This window comes from Curcuma longa, chromosome 12 (genome assembly GCF_044706935.1).
Source record: "Curcuma longa cultivar G26 ecotype Majalengka, Jawa Barat chromosome 12, ITB_CL_G26_1.1, whole genome shotgun sequence".
NCBI lineage: Eukaryota > Viridiplantae > Streptophyta > Magnoliopsida > Zingiberales > Zingiberaceae > Curcuma > Curcuma longa.
This window is the reverse complement of record NC_133872.1, coordinates 3,501,462-3,518,643: the sequence shown is the minus strand read 5'-3', so window position 1 is coordinate 3,518,643 and position 17,182 is coordinate 3,501,462. Positions and strand designations below refer to the sequence as shown.

The 17,182-nt window shown below is 34.8% G+C and overlaps 2 protein-coding genes and 2 non-coding genes across 4 annotated transcripts; 3 read left to right on the top strand and 1 right to left on the bottom strand.

Annotated features, from left to right (window-relative positions):
- Positions 1–4,041: 4,041 nt before the first annotated feature.
- TRNAR-ACG (transfer RNA arginine (anticodon ACG)) lies at positions 4,042–4,114 on the top strand. The gene has a single exon. It is a non-coding gene; the product is annotated as a tRNA-Arg (tRNA).
- Positions 4,115–8,083: 3,969 nt separating this feature from the next.
- TRNAR-ACG (transfer RNA arginine (anticodon ACG)) lies at positions 8,084–8,156 on the top strand. The gene has a single exon. It is a non-coding gene; the product is annotated as a tRNA-Arg (tRNA).
- A 609-nt stretch (positions 8,157–8,765) lies between these two features.
- On the bottom strand, positions 8,766–13,018 carry LOC141842977 (uncharacterized). Its single transcript, XM_074730984.1, has 5 exons — positions 12,837–13,018; positions 12,677–12,750; positions 10,283–10,418; positions 9,673–9,984; positions 8,766–9,309 (listed from the first exon to the last, which is right to left on the bottom strand). The coding sequence occupies exons 1-5, from the start codon at positions 12,954–12,956 to the stop codon at positions 9,037–9,039; spliced, it is 915 nt and encodes a 304-aa protein (XP_074587085.1). The 5' UTR covers positions 12,957–13,018; the 3' UTR covers positions 8,766–9,036.
- Positions 13,019–16,146: 3,128 nt separating this feature from the next.
- Positions 16,147–17,182, top strand: LOC141843685 (uncharacterized). The gene has a single exon (XM_074731738.1). The coding sequence runs from the start codon at positions 16,147–16,149 to the stop codon at positions 16,987–16,989; it is 843 nt and encodes a 280-aa protein (XP_074587839.1). The 3' UTR covers positions 16,990–17,182.

Here is a 17,182-nt window from a genome sequence, read left to right as displayed (position 1 = left end):
CTACTTGGCTACATACTCAAGGGGTTCTCTGGCTCAAAGATGGACTCCTCTTTATTTTATAAATGCAATGTTGGCTCTATATTTTTTTCTCCTTATTTATGTGGATGATATACTTCTAATCGATAACGATCAAGAAGGCATCACTTCATCTTCTTAATCAGGAATTTCCTATTAGAGATTTTGACACGACCCATTTCTTTCTTAACATTGAGCTTTTCTCAAATTCTAATGGTTGTCTCCTTTCACAAAGCAAATATATTACAGAAATTCTCCAACGGACTAAAATAGATGGTGCACGTCATATTTCTACATCGATTATAGGTAATTTTTTTGCACCTTCATCGTCTCTTGCTTTAGTCGATCTTCAAATATATCGGAGCATTGTTTGAGTTTTATAATATGGCACTATCACACGTCTTGATATTTAGGGGTAAACAAAAGTTTGATTAAACTGAACAAACTGATCTAACTGACCAAATTTAAAAATTTGATTCGGTTATTTCAAAATTTTAATTTTTTTAAAAAAAATAATTAATTTAATTAATTTGGTTTGATTTTAATTTTAAAATTTCTTATTCAGTTAAATCGAATAAATTAAATTAATTAAAACAAAAAATAAATAATAAATTTCTGGGTAAGTGAATTTATAAATCCTTAACTAATTGATAAATCTTTTGTAATACTTAAAAATTTTGATTATTTCGGTTAATTCAGTCTTCGACCTAATTGATATTTATCAGTTCAATTTGTTTAATTTTTATTTAAAAATTTAATTGGTTCGATTAGTTTGAAAAATTCAGTTCAATTCAATTTTAATCGAATACTCAACCCTACTGATATCACTTTTGTTCTCAATCAGGCTTGTCAATTTATGTATTCTCTCACTAAACAACATTGGGAAGGTGTTAGGAGGAATATTCGCTATCTCAAAGACACTATTCTTCATGAATTTTTTTATATTAGCATTTCTCACAGAAGTTAAATGCATTTAGTGATGCAGATTGCGTCGGCTCTCCAAAAGATAAACGTTCTATTAGTGGATATACAATATTTTTTTGGACAAAATCTTATCTCCTGTCATTCTAAAAAGCAACCTACTATATCTCAATCAAGTACAAAATCTGAATATAAAGTTATTGTCAATGTGACATCTGAAATCATTTAATTTCAATCCATTCTTTCAGAATTACATCTTTCTACTGATGGCAACCTACTATATCTCAATCAAGTACAAAATCTGAATATAAAGTTATTGTCAATGTAACGTTTGAAATTATTTGATTTCAATCCCTTCTTTCAAATTTACATTTTTCTACTGATGTTATACCTAAAATATGATGCGATAATATTGGAGCAACATATCTTACTGTAAGTCTAATCTTTTATGCCCACACAAAACATGTGGAGATAGATTTTCACTTTGTACAGGAACATGTAGCACACTACAAAAAATAGACCTTTTGCGATGAATTTAAAAAATATATTTGTCACAAAAATATTTTGCAATGAAAATCTTTTTATGAGTAATAATTCGCCATAGAATTTTACGATAAAAAAATAGAAATTCATTGCCAAATTTATGATAAAAATTTATTTCGTCGTCAAATTCATTGCTAATTTACGATGAAAACTATATTCGTCGCAAACATCTATAATCGATGTTTTGCGATGGATAAATTTTTTGTAGCAGAATTTTATGATAAAAATCTTTTACGTCGCCAAATTAGCGACCAAAATAGTTTTTCGTCGCCAATGTGCAACGAAAAATATTTCGTTGCTAAGCTTCCGACAAATCTACTTGGTCGAAAATCGATCATTATTTGACGATGAAATCACCTCTATAAACCTCAGTCTCCTATGGTAGATCAAAGCCTCCTTGACTATTAATTAGTTTTTGATCAAAATTCACTTATAACTTTAGGTCAATTAAAATCAATCAAAACCAATCTCAATGCTTTCTTGAAACCTTCTTGATTCTGCGGCTCGATCCCTAGCTACGACGTATTTACAGGAATTTTCCTCTAAATGGGGAGCGCAATCAAAGGATGTTGGGCGTCTGGGCTGGCCGCTGTGTGCACTTCCCGATTTACCCTGGTGGCTGCTGGAAAACTTCCGTGGGACCGGGCCGGTCACCCCAAGGATAGTCAATGAACTAACTGGGATTTATCATTTTTTGAAACCTTCTTAATTCAAACTACGCTGAAAGTTTTAAAATCACACTCTTTTAAAGTCATCAATAAATTTTGATTAAAATTCAATTATGACCGTTGTCCAATTAGAATCAACTCAAACAAGTTTCAATGTTTTCCTAAGACCCTCGTAAATCTATCCACGCCGTTAGGCCATGGTTACACACCCTACATATTGATATTAATACAACTATGAGTTTTTAAAAAAAAAATCAATTAACCTTGTGTCATTTTGATATTAATTATTGTTGGACTTAGGTCTGCCAAATCCACTATCTGACACCATTAATGTGTTCCTACAGCTATTCTAAATCTAACTATGTTGAAAGTTTTAGATTTTGAAAAGTTTATGACCATCAATGAGTTTTGATAAAATTTATTGATGACTTTCGGCCAATCAAAATCAACACCAATGCATTGCTAGGATCTATCGGAGTCTAACTAAATTAAATTTTCAAAATCTCAACCTCGTGATGCATTCGGTCAATCAAAATCAACTCAATCACGTGAAATGTATTCCTAGGACGCTTGTGAATTTATCCATGCCTTCGAATCATAGTTACACATCCTAAATATACACAGCGGTGAGTTTTTTGGAAAATTTTCAATCTTGTTCCAATTTGATATAAAATGATTGTTGTATAAGTCTATCGTATTTGCTATCCAACAAACCAGCTCACCCAAGCCTAGCATATTAACAATCATATTTTAGAAAAAACGATGCATAAATATACATTGAAGGTTACATGCGTGTTTCAGACTTTCAGTAAATCCCGAAAGAGTTTTTTTTTTATAGATTTTATAGATTACAATTCAATACAATAAATATTGTGCAAAATCAAAATAAATATTTTTAACAAGACCCATTGAGTGTTATAATATTTATTTATATACTTTGAAATTGGAGCTCTCTTATCTGGACTCGGAACTCCAAACCAGACTTGACTCGGAACTTGAATTGGGTCAATGAATCGGTTACCATCTAGAGACTTGAACGGTCGAGAAGAGGACTATCTACGCTAATTCTTTTCTAGCACTCGGCAACCTCAACATTATGTTCATGTTTACCACTACTGAACCATAAGTTTTCATCTATTTTCCTCGGTTTCAAATCAAGGTTCAGCAATCTCCTGCAGGTTTTTGGTGTCTGAGATAAGCACCGTGTTAATGTAAGCAAGTAATCCATTAGGAAGGATGGATTTTGGTTGCTTTCGCTTAAAACTAAAACTAAACCCATGACAAAGTTAACATAAGATTTCCTTTTGTAAGTTTAATTATTATTTTTGTCTTAGTTTTCATTTTCATCCAAGGCTTGTTTTGTTATTAAGAATGAAATTAAACTAAAACAATACTCGTATAATTAAGCAGGTCGAGGATATGATTCACTAGACCAATTTAATAAAGTTTGATAAGTTTGCCTTTAATAATTAGCTCAATAAGTAATATTCTCAAGGCACACTAATTCAGTCATAAGTTATATATTTTTTATAATAAACTCGTTGAACTGATTTCATATCAGACAACATCCAATAAATTGAAGGTTTAAGTCACATAAATGTTTTGCAAGCGAGGTTGACTAGGCAAGTCAAATAAGCCAAGTGAATCCAAGATTTGAGTGATTAGAAAAGTTATGAATAAAATTTCCAGTGACAGCTTAGTGTTTGAGAAAATCTAAGAGTTTTGATAAATTGAATAAAATCGAATCAATCTAGCAAATTAAGTCAATCAAAATTTTAGTTATAAAAAATCAATCAAACTCTTTCACTATCTGTGTATCTCTAATGTTGCGTGTTAAATATGCTTTAATTGGTAACTATTAATAGTTAAAAACTTTACTTTGTATGCGCCATCGGACTCCATGGCCCAATGGATAAGGTGCTGGTCTACGGAACCAGAGATTCTGGGTTCGATTCCCAGTGGAGTCGGTATTGAAAGTTTTTTGTTTTTGAAGAAATCTTTTTTTAGAGCCGTAATTGAACAATGTTCATTAAAATCAAACAAATTTAAAACGTGAAATTTTCAAACAATCAACCAAGATTATAAATCACTGGACTCTACTTTTCTTCTTTATCGAGAAAATATTATCATAGATTTCAAGAAAATATTATCATAGATTTCGACTTAAAAGTGATTTATCTGTTCACCTTGACAATCTTATTTTCAAATGTTTCCTTTACAAAATAATAATAATAAGCAAACTACAATTGATTATATGAAACTAATATATTTTTTAAATTTACACTTTGGAGATCACTACCAATTTGATTACTAACACATTCTCAAAATAAAAACTACTTTTAATTGCCAACTTATTGAAGAAGTCCTACATGGACAAACATTTTGATGCATTATATATATATATATATATTTGAAGATATGTTCATGGTGCTCTACTCCCATTCATCTCATATAAGTATAAGGATAATTATGAAACTAAAAACTAATGCATTGTTAATATGAAAAATTCTAAATAAAATAGTTTTTTTAATAAAAGGACCATCTTATTCATGGAAAAGGAAAAACCTTACGTGAAGAGTAGAAAGGAATTCACGAATAAACATTACTGCTCTCTAAATTTACACCCAGCAAACATCTCTAAAATAAAAATATAATTAGCATGCAAGACATATGTCTGTAGAAATCTAAAACATAATAAATAAACTGAAATCCATTTGGAAACCTTGAGGGAGTAGGAAAAGAAAGGAAGTAAAAAAAGAAAACTGATTAGGGCAAATGGCATAGGTCAAATGGAGAAAGGTAAGATAATATAAGAAAATAGTAAACTAAATGCATGCACATCAATCTATAACATCAATAAATACTGCACCATAGTTATTTAAGGAATGAAGCATCCAAAAGCGCATAGGTGTTATGGGACTTGAGGGGCACTGTGCAAGTTGAGACGTACGTTTTATTAAAGAAAGACGTTCTAGGTATAAATTTTTATAATTTAAACATATATAAAGAATTTCTGCTAAAATATTTCACTATCAAAACTATAATTCATAACATAGCAAATGTGTTGCATGAACAAAAGAACCTCTAGAACCAACAAAATAGTCGAAGCAAAAAAGTCAATAACATAGTGTTAGATAATTTTTGCCGAAAAGATTAATTTTTTACTTAATTAAATTACAAGACAAATCAACTTATCTTGTACAGATGGCTTGAACTAATAATTTCAAGCTGTCAGCAGGGGCTGATGTTTTCCCGATCACCGGTACTGAGTCAACCGAATGGTCGAGTCACCGATTGCCCAGAGCCGAGTGCCCTACTGCCGAGTGCTGAGAGTCGAGTTGCCGAGGCTGAGACGCCGATGTCGAGGTCTGCGTTCAATGCAATTTTATCCTGACTGGTCCGACATTCGACGTACACAGGTCGCACTCGCACACAAGTTGTCTTGCGGGTAGTGCAATCCGAGCCCTAGATTTACATCCCCTGCGCACCCACACATGAGAGAAAGCCTCTCCCCATGCATTTGTTCACAACATTAATGCTTATGACACAATATAAACCAACAACTATGCCTTGAAACTTCCAATGTGAGACTATATTCCCATTCACAAAAGAGCCTCTTCCTTCCACCACCTTTTATTTCCATTCAAATTTCCAATACATAGCACGGGATTCTCCATAAGTATTAATACACTAATCTCAACTTTATTCTACCTTAGAGCATCTCCAATGGATGCCCTATTCCACCATTTTGGTGTAAAAAAACACCAAATAAACTCCAATGGATACCCCAAATTTGGCACCATTTTGGTGCAAGTGAACAGTGCAGCAGCACCAGGATGGTGCTGCACTGTTCACTTGCACCAAAATGGTGGAAGTAATTATTTATTTTAAATAAATATATTATAATATTTAATCTATATTTAAAATATTCTTAAATATTATAAATTAATATTATTTAATTAAATTAAATTTCTTTTGTAAATTTTATATATTATAAATTTATATTAGTTATTAACTTAAATGAGTAGTATTTAAAATATTTGTTATATTATTAAGATTATAAATATTTTAAATTTTATAATATTGATAATTTCATAACAAACACACAATTAAACATTTAAAATTTCAAAATGCATAATATAAAAAACATACCCAGCATACAATTTAATTTAAAGATGATAATGATGTATTTTCAATGAAGTGTTATTTGTTTTATGAAATTATTTAAAATATTTTGTCTTAATTGTTTATAATTGTGTATTATCTTTGAATAACAGTATGTCTACTAAATTATTTCCACCATAATTAAAAAGGAAGATACTAATATTTATTTTATTGTAATTAAAAATATAATATTATAAAAATTAGTTATTATGTACCATAAAAATATTAATTTTAATAATAATTATGATCACAATAAAAATATTTAACAAATTAATATGTATGTTGAAATTAATATATATGTTAAATAATAAATTATAAGATGGAAAAATAGAATATTCTAAGGAATATTCCTTTTAGTGTAGGAAATGGTGTGTATTGGTTGGAGTTGAAAAAAAATTGGTGTTGCAATGACACCAAATTGGTGTTGAAAATGCACCAAAATGAGTTTTGTGGTTGGAGATGGTCTTAAGCTACCTTGATCACTGAAAACCCACTTTCTATGTCCAACTCCAAATAATACACCCTACCTTTGATGTTGGCCAACAATCATTCACCATTACCTACCAACCTCTCTGTATTGATCAACTGGACCAAGAAAGACAAGGATATCAATCCATCCTATAACCCACTCAACGTCTTAGGAAAGAATCCCACTAAACGTTTGCTCAATTCTCCGCCACACCTCCAAACACATCCTACAATCAGCATTCACAATTCCCTCCAGCGGCTTGTGCTCACAGTTCCATACGTTCCAATTAACAGAGAATATGAACCTATCAACACAAGTGCAGTGATTCGCTAAAACAACGCTAATTGTACGCTGCGGGAGGAAGAAAAGGCTCCTTCATTATTGCACGAGAATACTGGAAAATAACTGCACGGAAACATCAATTTACTACGACAAATTACAAGGAAACACAAAACTACAATAGGGTATTGAAACTCACATTGCCAATGAAGAAATGCAAGACCAGAGGTTAGCGATCATGAAAGGAAGAGAAGGCGCTGCGGATGCTCACAATCGAGAGAAGGAGATGGCCAGGGGATGATATTACTGATTAGAAGAGGAGCTGACGGGGTTTGACTGTTACAACTCCCAGAAAACGAGAAAGGAGCAGGGGACGCTGTCACGCTGATGAGGAATGCTTCTGATCGATAGGAGATCAGTAAGGGAAAGAGTTTCGCAGCTGAGAAAAGGGTACAGGGCTGCCAGTTTCACTGGCCGCAGCTACGAGAAAAGTGGGGACAGCGAGCGACTATCGAGCTTGCTGGGATACGGCGGCCGCTCCAATCGGGAAGCCAAGGCGCGTCCACAGGGAGTAGGGGAGCGTTGCAATCGCCGGCGGCGCCCGACAGTGCGGCGGCGAGGTGGCAAGAGGAGAGAGGAGAACGCAATCACAAATCAAGGTCAAATATGCTGACGCATTTTCACATTTTCTATTTATCTGTTGTAATTTTTATTTTTCATAGAAAATAATATTTTATTATTTTTTTTTTTTTATAAAAAATAACTTTTTATTTTTCAGAAAATAAAATTGAAAAACACAAAATAAATAATAATTTTTAGAAAATAAAAAAAAATCAAACCAAACACTACCTAAGAATTTTGATAAATTGAATAAAATTGAATCAATCTAGCAAATTAAGTCAATCAAAATTTTAGTTATAAAAAATCAATCAACTCTTTCACTATCAGTCTATCCTTAATCTTGCCTATGCTTTAACTTATAAATATTAATAGATAAAAAGGTTTTGCTTTTTTTGCCCCATTGGACTCCATGGCCCAATGGATAAGGTGCTGGTCTACGGAACCAGTGATTCTGGGTTCGATCCCCAGTGGAGTCGATATTGAAAATTTTTTTTGTTTTTAAAGAAATCCATTTTTAGAATCGTAATTGAACAATGTTCATTAAAATCAAACAAATTCAAAACGTGAAAATTTCAAACAATCAACCAAGTTTATAAAATCACTCTCGACTCTACTTTTCTTCTTTATCAAGAAAATATCATCATAGATTTAGAGTTAAAAGTGATTTATTTGTTCCCCTTCACAATCTTATTTTCAAATGTTTCCTTTACAAAATAATAATAATAATAAGCAAAGTACAATTGATTATATGAAACTAATATATTTTTTAAATTTACGATGTATAGCGATGCAAAATCGAACATTTTAATCTAGATCAACTTTGAAGACCATCAGCAATGTATAGCAATGCATGATCCAAGATTTTGAATCTAGATTAACTTTGTAGATCACTACCAATTTGATTACTAGCACATTCTGAAAATAAAACTACTTTTAATTGCCAACTTACATTTTGATGCATTTTATATAAGTATAAAGATAATTTGGAAACTAAAAACTAATGTATTGTTAATACGTACTTTCAAAGCACAACCATGGTTGACCTAGCTGGATACCTGTTGCAGTTTTTCCGATGGAAACAGCTGAAAACTAACTCAACCGGAAAAGCTTTCATTCGTGAAGTTAATAAAACTTGATCAGAATCCCAATCCACTAAACTAGTGCTGCTACAGCAGTTCTAAGTGATGATCCAAACATCAGAGATGACAAGGTTCAGTCATTAGGGGCACACAACTTCAACATCATCACACACTAATCCTGCTAAGACATCAAGCTCTACCATGTCTCAAATCCCTCCAGATAATAGAGTTTCAGAATATAATGCCAAACTGTGGTAAAGAGAGGCGTTAGAAATAGTTAAACCAGAGCAATGCTGCTATCACCACCAGGCGGCTTGCGGACTCCACCAAAATAGTCTCGTGAAGCAGCCTTTCCGTCGGCAAAGATGTCGCTGCCACTCATTTCTTTAAGCTTTGCCTCACTCAGGGGCTTCTCAGCTGAAGCTGGGGGTGCGTCTTCTTTGAATATGTCATTGCCCGTCAACTCTTGAAACTTCTGTGTGTGGATCTTCGTGGTTACCTTGGTGACACCTTCCTCACTGAAGGTGATGTGGCTAGGACCTCCTGCTGGCTATTAGTTCAAAAAAAGCAAGGATTATTTTGCATAGTTGGGATAAGTAATTTACATTACTATATTTAATGTCCATTATTGCAATGAGAACAAGCTTTCTAGTGAAAGATTCTGAGGCAAAGTTAAGACTGTTAAACAAGTTGGCAGGAAAAGAAAATTCTGAAGATAACCACAAGATGCGGCAAAGAACGAGACATGGCCTAAAATAGAACAAAGAACTACAGATGTGATGATAATATCGAATAATAGATGAAAAAGTTACTCCTTCCTACCCTTGAAAAATATGGAGCAGTTTGACAAGGTTTTTAAAAGCAGATTTCTGCTGAAAAAGAAATGGGGATGAGTTGAAATGATTTCACTCACATTGGATACTTTAACAGATGTATGTATGTTTCGAGGCTGTGGAAGTGCAAAATCCAAGTTCCCTTTGAGTTCCAGATTCCTAGCAGCTAAAGGCCTAGCTGGAACCACAGGAGGAGGACCAAAGATGTCATTTCCACTGAGTTCTTTAGACTTTGCTTCAGAGAGTTGCTTCTTGACTTTAGTATCTAATTCACTCTCAGTGGTTCCACTTAGCTCTTGCTGCTTTGCAACCTCGGCAATTGATGTAGGCTTCTTTGGAGAAACTTTCTCTTCAGTGCTAAATGAGATTTGGCTAATTGCATTAACTGTTTGCTGATACACAATTAAAGAAGTTATTTGATATAACCGCCATAAACAACCTCAAAATTATGATCCAAACTCATGAAGTATATTTGAGTTAGCAAAATTACTTAAAGCTTGAGGGAAAACAGTTGTATTAGAATTGATGAATAAATGAAAACCAGGTATGTGATCACACAATTATAATTACTTGATTACATAACTTTCTTTCAGTTCAGTGAAATGAGAAAAAGAAAATGAGTAAAGTGTGTCACCAACAACGGTTTATTGTCATGAAACTTTTGGATCCTAGTAAATCAAGAGTAGTTACCTGACAAATTCGAACAGTGGTCTTATTATTAGGATTTGGGACAGCATTACCAGATTCTATCACCTCATTCTCATTGTCCATTGCAAATATGCCACTACCAGTCATTTCTCGCATTTTTGAGCTGGAACAGGGTTTCCTAAAAGAAACAAGGGTCATCAGCTTGCAGACAGACCAAAAAAAGCTGAGGAAAATTTCAAAATATTTCTGTTAGAACATGTGTATGCCAATATCCAAGGTAAAATCGTAGTGAGAAGGATTCTATACTTGTTAAGTATCCAGCACTGATTCTACCTCTTATCATTAACTTTAGGACATGCAAGAAAAAAATTGACAACAATTATGGACTTCTTTCTCAGAAGACAATTTTTTGAAGTTTGAATTCCATCATGATGTGATTTACATAACATTTAAGAACCATATGATAATTTTGATATTCATCCCAGCCATTTTTCTAAATTTCTTCATATTTCTTCAGTGTCATTGTTTTATTTAACAATCTTTGGTTTGTTACATCTACATCTCTTCACATATAACCTTTCACAGAGGCTATCATATGTGTGGCCCAAAAGTTTGTCCTCCAACAATTTCTTCACCTGCCTGGTAACAATTTGATTAAATTTAAGCCGAATTTGAAGCATATTTTGTAAGGTTAAATAAAATTGGTGATATACTGAAAGGACAATATCAAATGAAATCTCAAAGCGATGCAATAACCGAGCAACAAATATATGTTAATAAAGGAAGACAAGTTGCATGGTGCTTAATTGGTCAAAGAACTTCGCAAGATCACACAATGGAGTACTTCTTTATGCATTGTTATCACAGTTCACAGGAATAAAGTGATGGAAGATATGTGGGTAGTAAACAATCTCCAACACAAGCCATAAGCAGCAGCAGATACATGACTATGATTGATAGAGTTTATAAACTACCTAACTCAAAATGTGGTTCTTCTATGTAATTTGCATATTAGCCTGATCAGTGCTAACTCTTTACCTTATTGTCTTGATACTATTCCCTACCATTGTTGTGTTACCTATCACAAGCCTATGTACCCCACTTGCATAATATTAGGCATATAGCTCATACTTTCTGCTGAAATTCATATGATGTCGAGTTATAAATTCTCTCCTCAATGTTCGAAGTCATCAGGCATCAGAGAGGTGGAGGTTGCAGCACAAATTATGGCCTCCCCTCTTTCCTCCCCTTGGATTGCCATTTTCGGTCACTATTTGAGTCCTTGACATTCTGCACCATCTCAATTTATCCTCCATAGCGTCCCTGCTTAGTAAAATTTCTTCTCCGCTGAATCTACCAACCTGTAGTCACATGTCTAGGCATGGTGTGTGGAGGTGAGTAGTCCAAATCATGTCAGGCATGCCAATTTTCTTATGAATCATTGACAATGAATGGATTGGCTACCACTTTGAACATCCATCAGAGTGCAAAAAAAAATTTCTCGAACACATACAAAGTTAGTTAACGCTATTCCCTACAACATCACTAAATGTCAGGGATCTAGGGCTACTGAATAAGCTCACAACAGCGTGGCTCTGCTCCAACAAGCTTGCTAACTTATCTCACTTGCAGATATATTGATATGCTCTCCAGCAAGCTTACTACTGCATTTGCACCTTCATGTGTTTCTTCACTGAATCATCGCTGCACCTCCAGCAATCTGAGACGCGTGCTTAACCCACTTGATCCAGATATTTGTTTCAACTGTCTATCTACTCATATGTTTCAACTCCCTTCCAACTTCAGAAGCTACCGCATCTTCATTTTGAGAGAGGGAATTGCAAATATATTAATGTTTAATGTATTTCCTCAATTAGCTTGATTCATCCACATTCCTATTTTATTATCTTGATATTATTCATTACCATATATTGTTGATCACTACAATAAGCCTATCGATGTGCTCCACTTGTATAGAATACAAATATCCTTCGAAAATATCATTCTTCACAGCATTTACCAGCTTATATGTTTATCCCTTGAAAATGTTTAAATCTATCAAAGAAAATGTATAACAAAATTCATCCGGGGATTTCAAAACGAAAGAAACCATTGCGAAAATAGACAAATTAGTGGGAAAGAAAGGAACAACGGGAACGAAAAGGTCGCGGCTGAGATTCAAAAACCAACCAAATCCCAAATGCAGCATAAAGAACAGTAAACACCACTGAACAAAAAGAAGGTGCCACCAGTAAGAGCACATTTCATACAGAATCAATATCCATAATGAAAAAAAAAGTCCAATCTTGCGATCAGATCCGAGGCACATCTAAAGAAGAGCCAAAGAAGCAACATTTTCGCAAGCGAAAAAAACGGTGCGGTCCACCTAGAAACAAAGATCCGCGAAAACCCTAGCCAACCATCAAGATCTCTCACCTCTTGTTCACGCTCTCCTCCTCCTCCGCGGACAACTGCGCCCCGAACATGACTGGGCTGATCCCTCCCGCCGGCTACGACAAGAATATAGAAGATGAAACCCGATCCATCAAAGGCACCAAAACACAGACCGAGGGGCATTCTGGTTGGCATTTTTTACCTTCAAAGTCCGGCGGTTAGCCGACACCGAATGATCGGCAGCTGGCACAGGCGTCTCCGACCACGTGAGAAGATCGGAAGTGGAGGTGTGTGACTTCCTCACCGGCGTGTTCTGATCCATTCCGATTCCGCCGCTTCCCCTTCTCGATTGAACAAGGGAGTCCAGCCGCAGTTGAAAGAAGAAAGGGAAGGCGGAAGCGAGCTCGACGCCTGCCTTTTTTTAAAGGCATTTTGTTTTATCGATATGGATCGGGTCACCGGGAGGTGCCCTCTGGATCGCCTTTCTGATCTCTACTGGCGTTAATTTTGAAAATTGGTAGCTAGCAAGTCCTGTCGGTACGCTCACTCAACGGTGACGGTATCGTAAAGGACAACCAAGTGGACTTCTTAGCACGTGACAGCACGTGGTAAGTTGGCATTCAGTGGACTGTCTCTCTCATGGCTTTTTTTTTCAAATTTTGTTCAGGAATTTTCAGTTTTGCCACTCATGAATTTAAGTCTGCAATTACGATTTAAATTTTTCCAATAATTTCATCGATTATTCATATTTTATTTCAATGCGTATTAAATAATATCAGAAATATGAATGGGATTCGCTGTCATCGTCCATTAGGGTCCAGCGTTACTGTTCAGGTAACTTATTTGAGAATAATATCTTTGTATCCATCTATTGATTATAAATATATATTTCAATATGTTTTGTACGGATGGTTGAGAATCAAACAAAATCAAAGGATTTATGAAGAGAGTAAATATCAGATCTTGAAGAGGACAAACATGAGACGTTTCACAGTAATATATATATAAAAAAATGTTGTTGAGCACGTTAAATGAGAAATAGAAGGGTGCTTTTTAATATTAAAATCATCAAAAGTGGGTTTTTGAATCTATAAATAATAATCTTTAAAAAAAAGATAAAGAACAAATATGTGAATTTTAAGAAGAGTATCTTAATTCCAACTAAACTATTGATTATTCACAAGCAAAATAAATAAAAAATAAAAATTTTGAACATCAGAGTCTTCCGTGTCAAACGTCTCTAGATTTTGAATATCATGGAGCATACTATTTTCTTATTTGACTCTTGGTATGCAGAGGGTTGGTGATGTGAATCCAATGAGAAATATGTTTCATAAATTTATAATAATTTGAAGAAAGCAAGAAGAAAAATTTAAATGAATGAAAAGAATTTCGGTTTAATGTTTAAGAAAGTAGGAATTTTGATATAGAAGATAGAAAATATCTTAATATTGGGGTTGAGATTAATAAATCCTTCACCATAAGAAAATATTTTAATAAATTTTAGTTCAATGAAAAATTAATAAGTGATTCTCTAGATCTTATTTTCTCTCCATTTATTATAATTAAAGTAATTTATTATCACTCAACTCACTAAGATTAACTTTTTAAAAACTTAGAATTCAGATAATTCTCTATGAGTGTTTATTGATTAATTACAAATTTTCAAAAATATTAGAATAAAAAATAAGAAATGAAGAAGAATACAACTTACAGAATTGATAACCCGAATTAAGTGGTAAAAGAAAATGTTATAATTAAATATAGGCAGACATCAGAATTGAATTTAAACAAAATTTATGAGGAAGTTGAATTGAAAAATAAAAATACTTTAAATAAATGTTGAAATGAATTTGCCAAAATAAAATTTAGGCAAATGTTAGAATTGAATCTAGACAGAAACTTTAAAGGAAAAATGGAATTGAAAGATAAAAAATAGTAGAAGAAATGCAAGTATAGAAAAAAAAAAACTATTTCTACTTCCTCTTTTGTTGCTCTTCTTTTGCTTTTTTTTTTTTTTGCTTTTTTTTTCTTTTTCAATCTAAAGATGATGAAGCTCTTACTTGTTGGTTCTTCAGCATTCAAGGACTTATCAATCTCAATCCTAAAATTATGACGTATTCTATTTTCTATACTAAAGTTCATACTTTCTTAAGTATTGGGTCGAGATTCTTTTCATCCATCTTATCAATTTAGATTTTTCTTCTTTCTTTCTCCAATTTATTATGGATTTATGAGATATTTTTCTCCTTGGTTCACATCAATTAGTGTGGTATTTCATCAACATATAAATTACTTTTGACTAAGAGGATATTCAGTTTGGATCTTTATAGTCTAACCCCAAAGGTATCATGCTTAAATAATTTTTTTGTTCTCTAATTGTTGGCTCATGAGCGATTACAAACTAAAGATTTTCAATCGAATGTTTATTAAAATTTAAAGGTGTGTTTGGTTCAAAGTTATTATGTATAATCTTAGTTATGTGATTACTTGATAATCACATAACTAAGTTATGGGAAATAAAATATAACCTAATGTTATTTAATTCAACTTTAAATAATAAATTAAAAATTTATTTGTTTGAAGATTTTAATACTTAGTATAGAAAAGTATATCAATTGTATAAAATAAAATAAAATATATAATAATAATAGTATTATTAATGGTGATATATATAAATAAATAAATAAAATTTGATAATATTTTAAAAATTTTTTGGATAATTTGATTGGACTTTAAATTAGATGTATTTAGTTTATTTCAACTATAACTAAGAATTTAATTTATCTCAACTATAATTAAGAGTTAATTTAATTTAATTAATTAAAATTTTAATTAAAAAATTAAGTTAAAAAACTAATTAAAAAAATTGCATGCCTTGTCTTCACGGTTGTCGCTTACCCGCCCACCGCCTCCCACCCTCGACAGGTCGTCGCTCGCCCAATGTCTGTCATCCAAAAATTCACGGTTGGCACTTTTTTTTTGTTACTCCAAAAATTCAAAGAACTAAAAGCAATTTGAATTACTTAATTTTCATCGTAATCAGTGTATATTTTATTCATTTTAACATAGCGCATTCAACTTATATTTATATTCTTTATTCTTTTTTTAAATTATTATTTTATTATATATAAGAAATATCTACATTTTGAAATCCCGCACAGAAAACCACGTCACGTGCGAGCGCCAAACCACACCTTCCCTCTTCACGGTGTCGCCGACTGCACCGCCGCCACCGCCACCTTCCCTCTTCACGGTGTCGCCGACTGCACCGCCGCCACCGCCACCTTCCCACGCCCTGCCTCCTCCATCTCGACCGGACCGGTCCGGTCTAATCATCCAATCGAGTCGGAACGGACCCGCCTCCACCACCGACCCACCCAATCCTTATCCCCACCACCGCCACCACCACTCAACCACCTGCCCACGCCACCACCCACCCCCGTCGCCCCGTTCCCCCAAACGCAAACCCTAATTTCCCCTTCGCTTCTGCTTTCCCGTACCAAAAACCCATGGCTGTCGCCACCGGATCGCTGGAGCGATGGTGCGGCCCGCCGGTGCCTCCGTCGCGGAAGCCCGTCCCGGGCCAGCCCTGGTCCGACGTCGAGACAGCCCACCTGATCGACGCCTACGAGGAGAGGTGGTACGCCCTGAAGCGAGGACAGCTCAGGGCCCAGCAGTGGGAGGAAGTCGCCGCCGCCGTCGCGGCCAGATGCGGCCTCGAGGAGCTCTCCAAGACCAGCACCCAGTGTCGCCACAAGATCGAGAAGCTTCGCAAGCGGTTCCGCGCGGAGCGGCAACGCCCCGTCGCCTCTGCGTGGTCCTTCTTCGACCGCATGGACCGCATGGAGCGCGGCCCCCTCCCTATCACCGTACGCCCGCCGGCTGCGGCTGGGCGTGCTCTCGACGGTCGCTCCACCGACGACGACGACGATGACGACGAGGAAGAAGACGAGGAGGATGAGAGAATTGGAAACAATGTTCGGAGCATTAATGGAATTCTTCGGGAGCCTCACCGGGGCCCTTCTAGGATTTCCAGGAATCACGTTCCTCCCAAAAGGAGACATTTTGAGGTGGAAGAAGAGGAGGCAGATGAATCCAATGAGGAAGAATCAGAGGGTGAGGCTCTAGCCAGTGGCAAAAAGATCATGTCACAGTTGGCTGCTGTTGTGAGAGGGTTCAACGAGGGCTTGATGAGGATTGAGAAGCGAAGAATGGAATTGATGAGGGAGTTAGAAAGAGACTGGATGGAGATGGAAAGGAAGAAGGCCCATATGATTAGGGAGTCAGAACAGTGCCTCTTAGAGATGATTGCTGATGCTTTCGCTTCTACCAAGAAAGCAAAGAAGTCATAGGATTGGTAGGGCACTAAACAAGGTCAAGTAAACTCACACAGCCCTTTGTTATTTACATCACTTTGTTAACAATAATTAGATTTTGGATGCTGATGAGTCATTTCATTGAGCCTTCATTTGTTAATTTATGCTCAAGTTAAGCTTTTTCAGCATACCCTCTTAATTTTCTTCTATACCAATCAATAGTTTCACC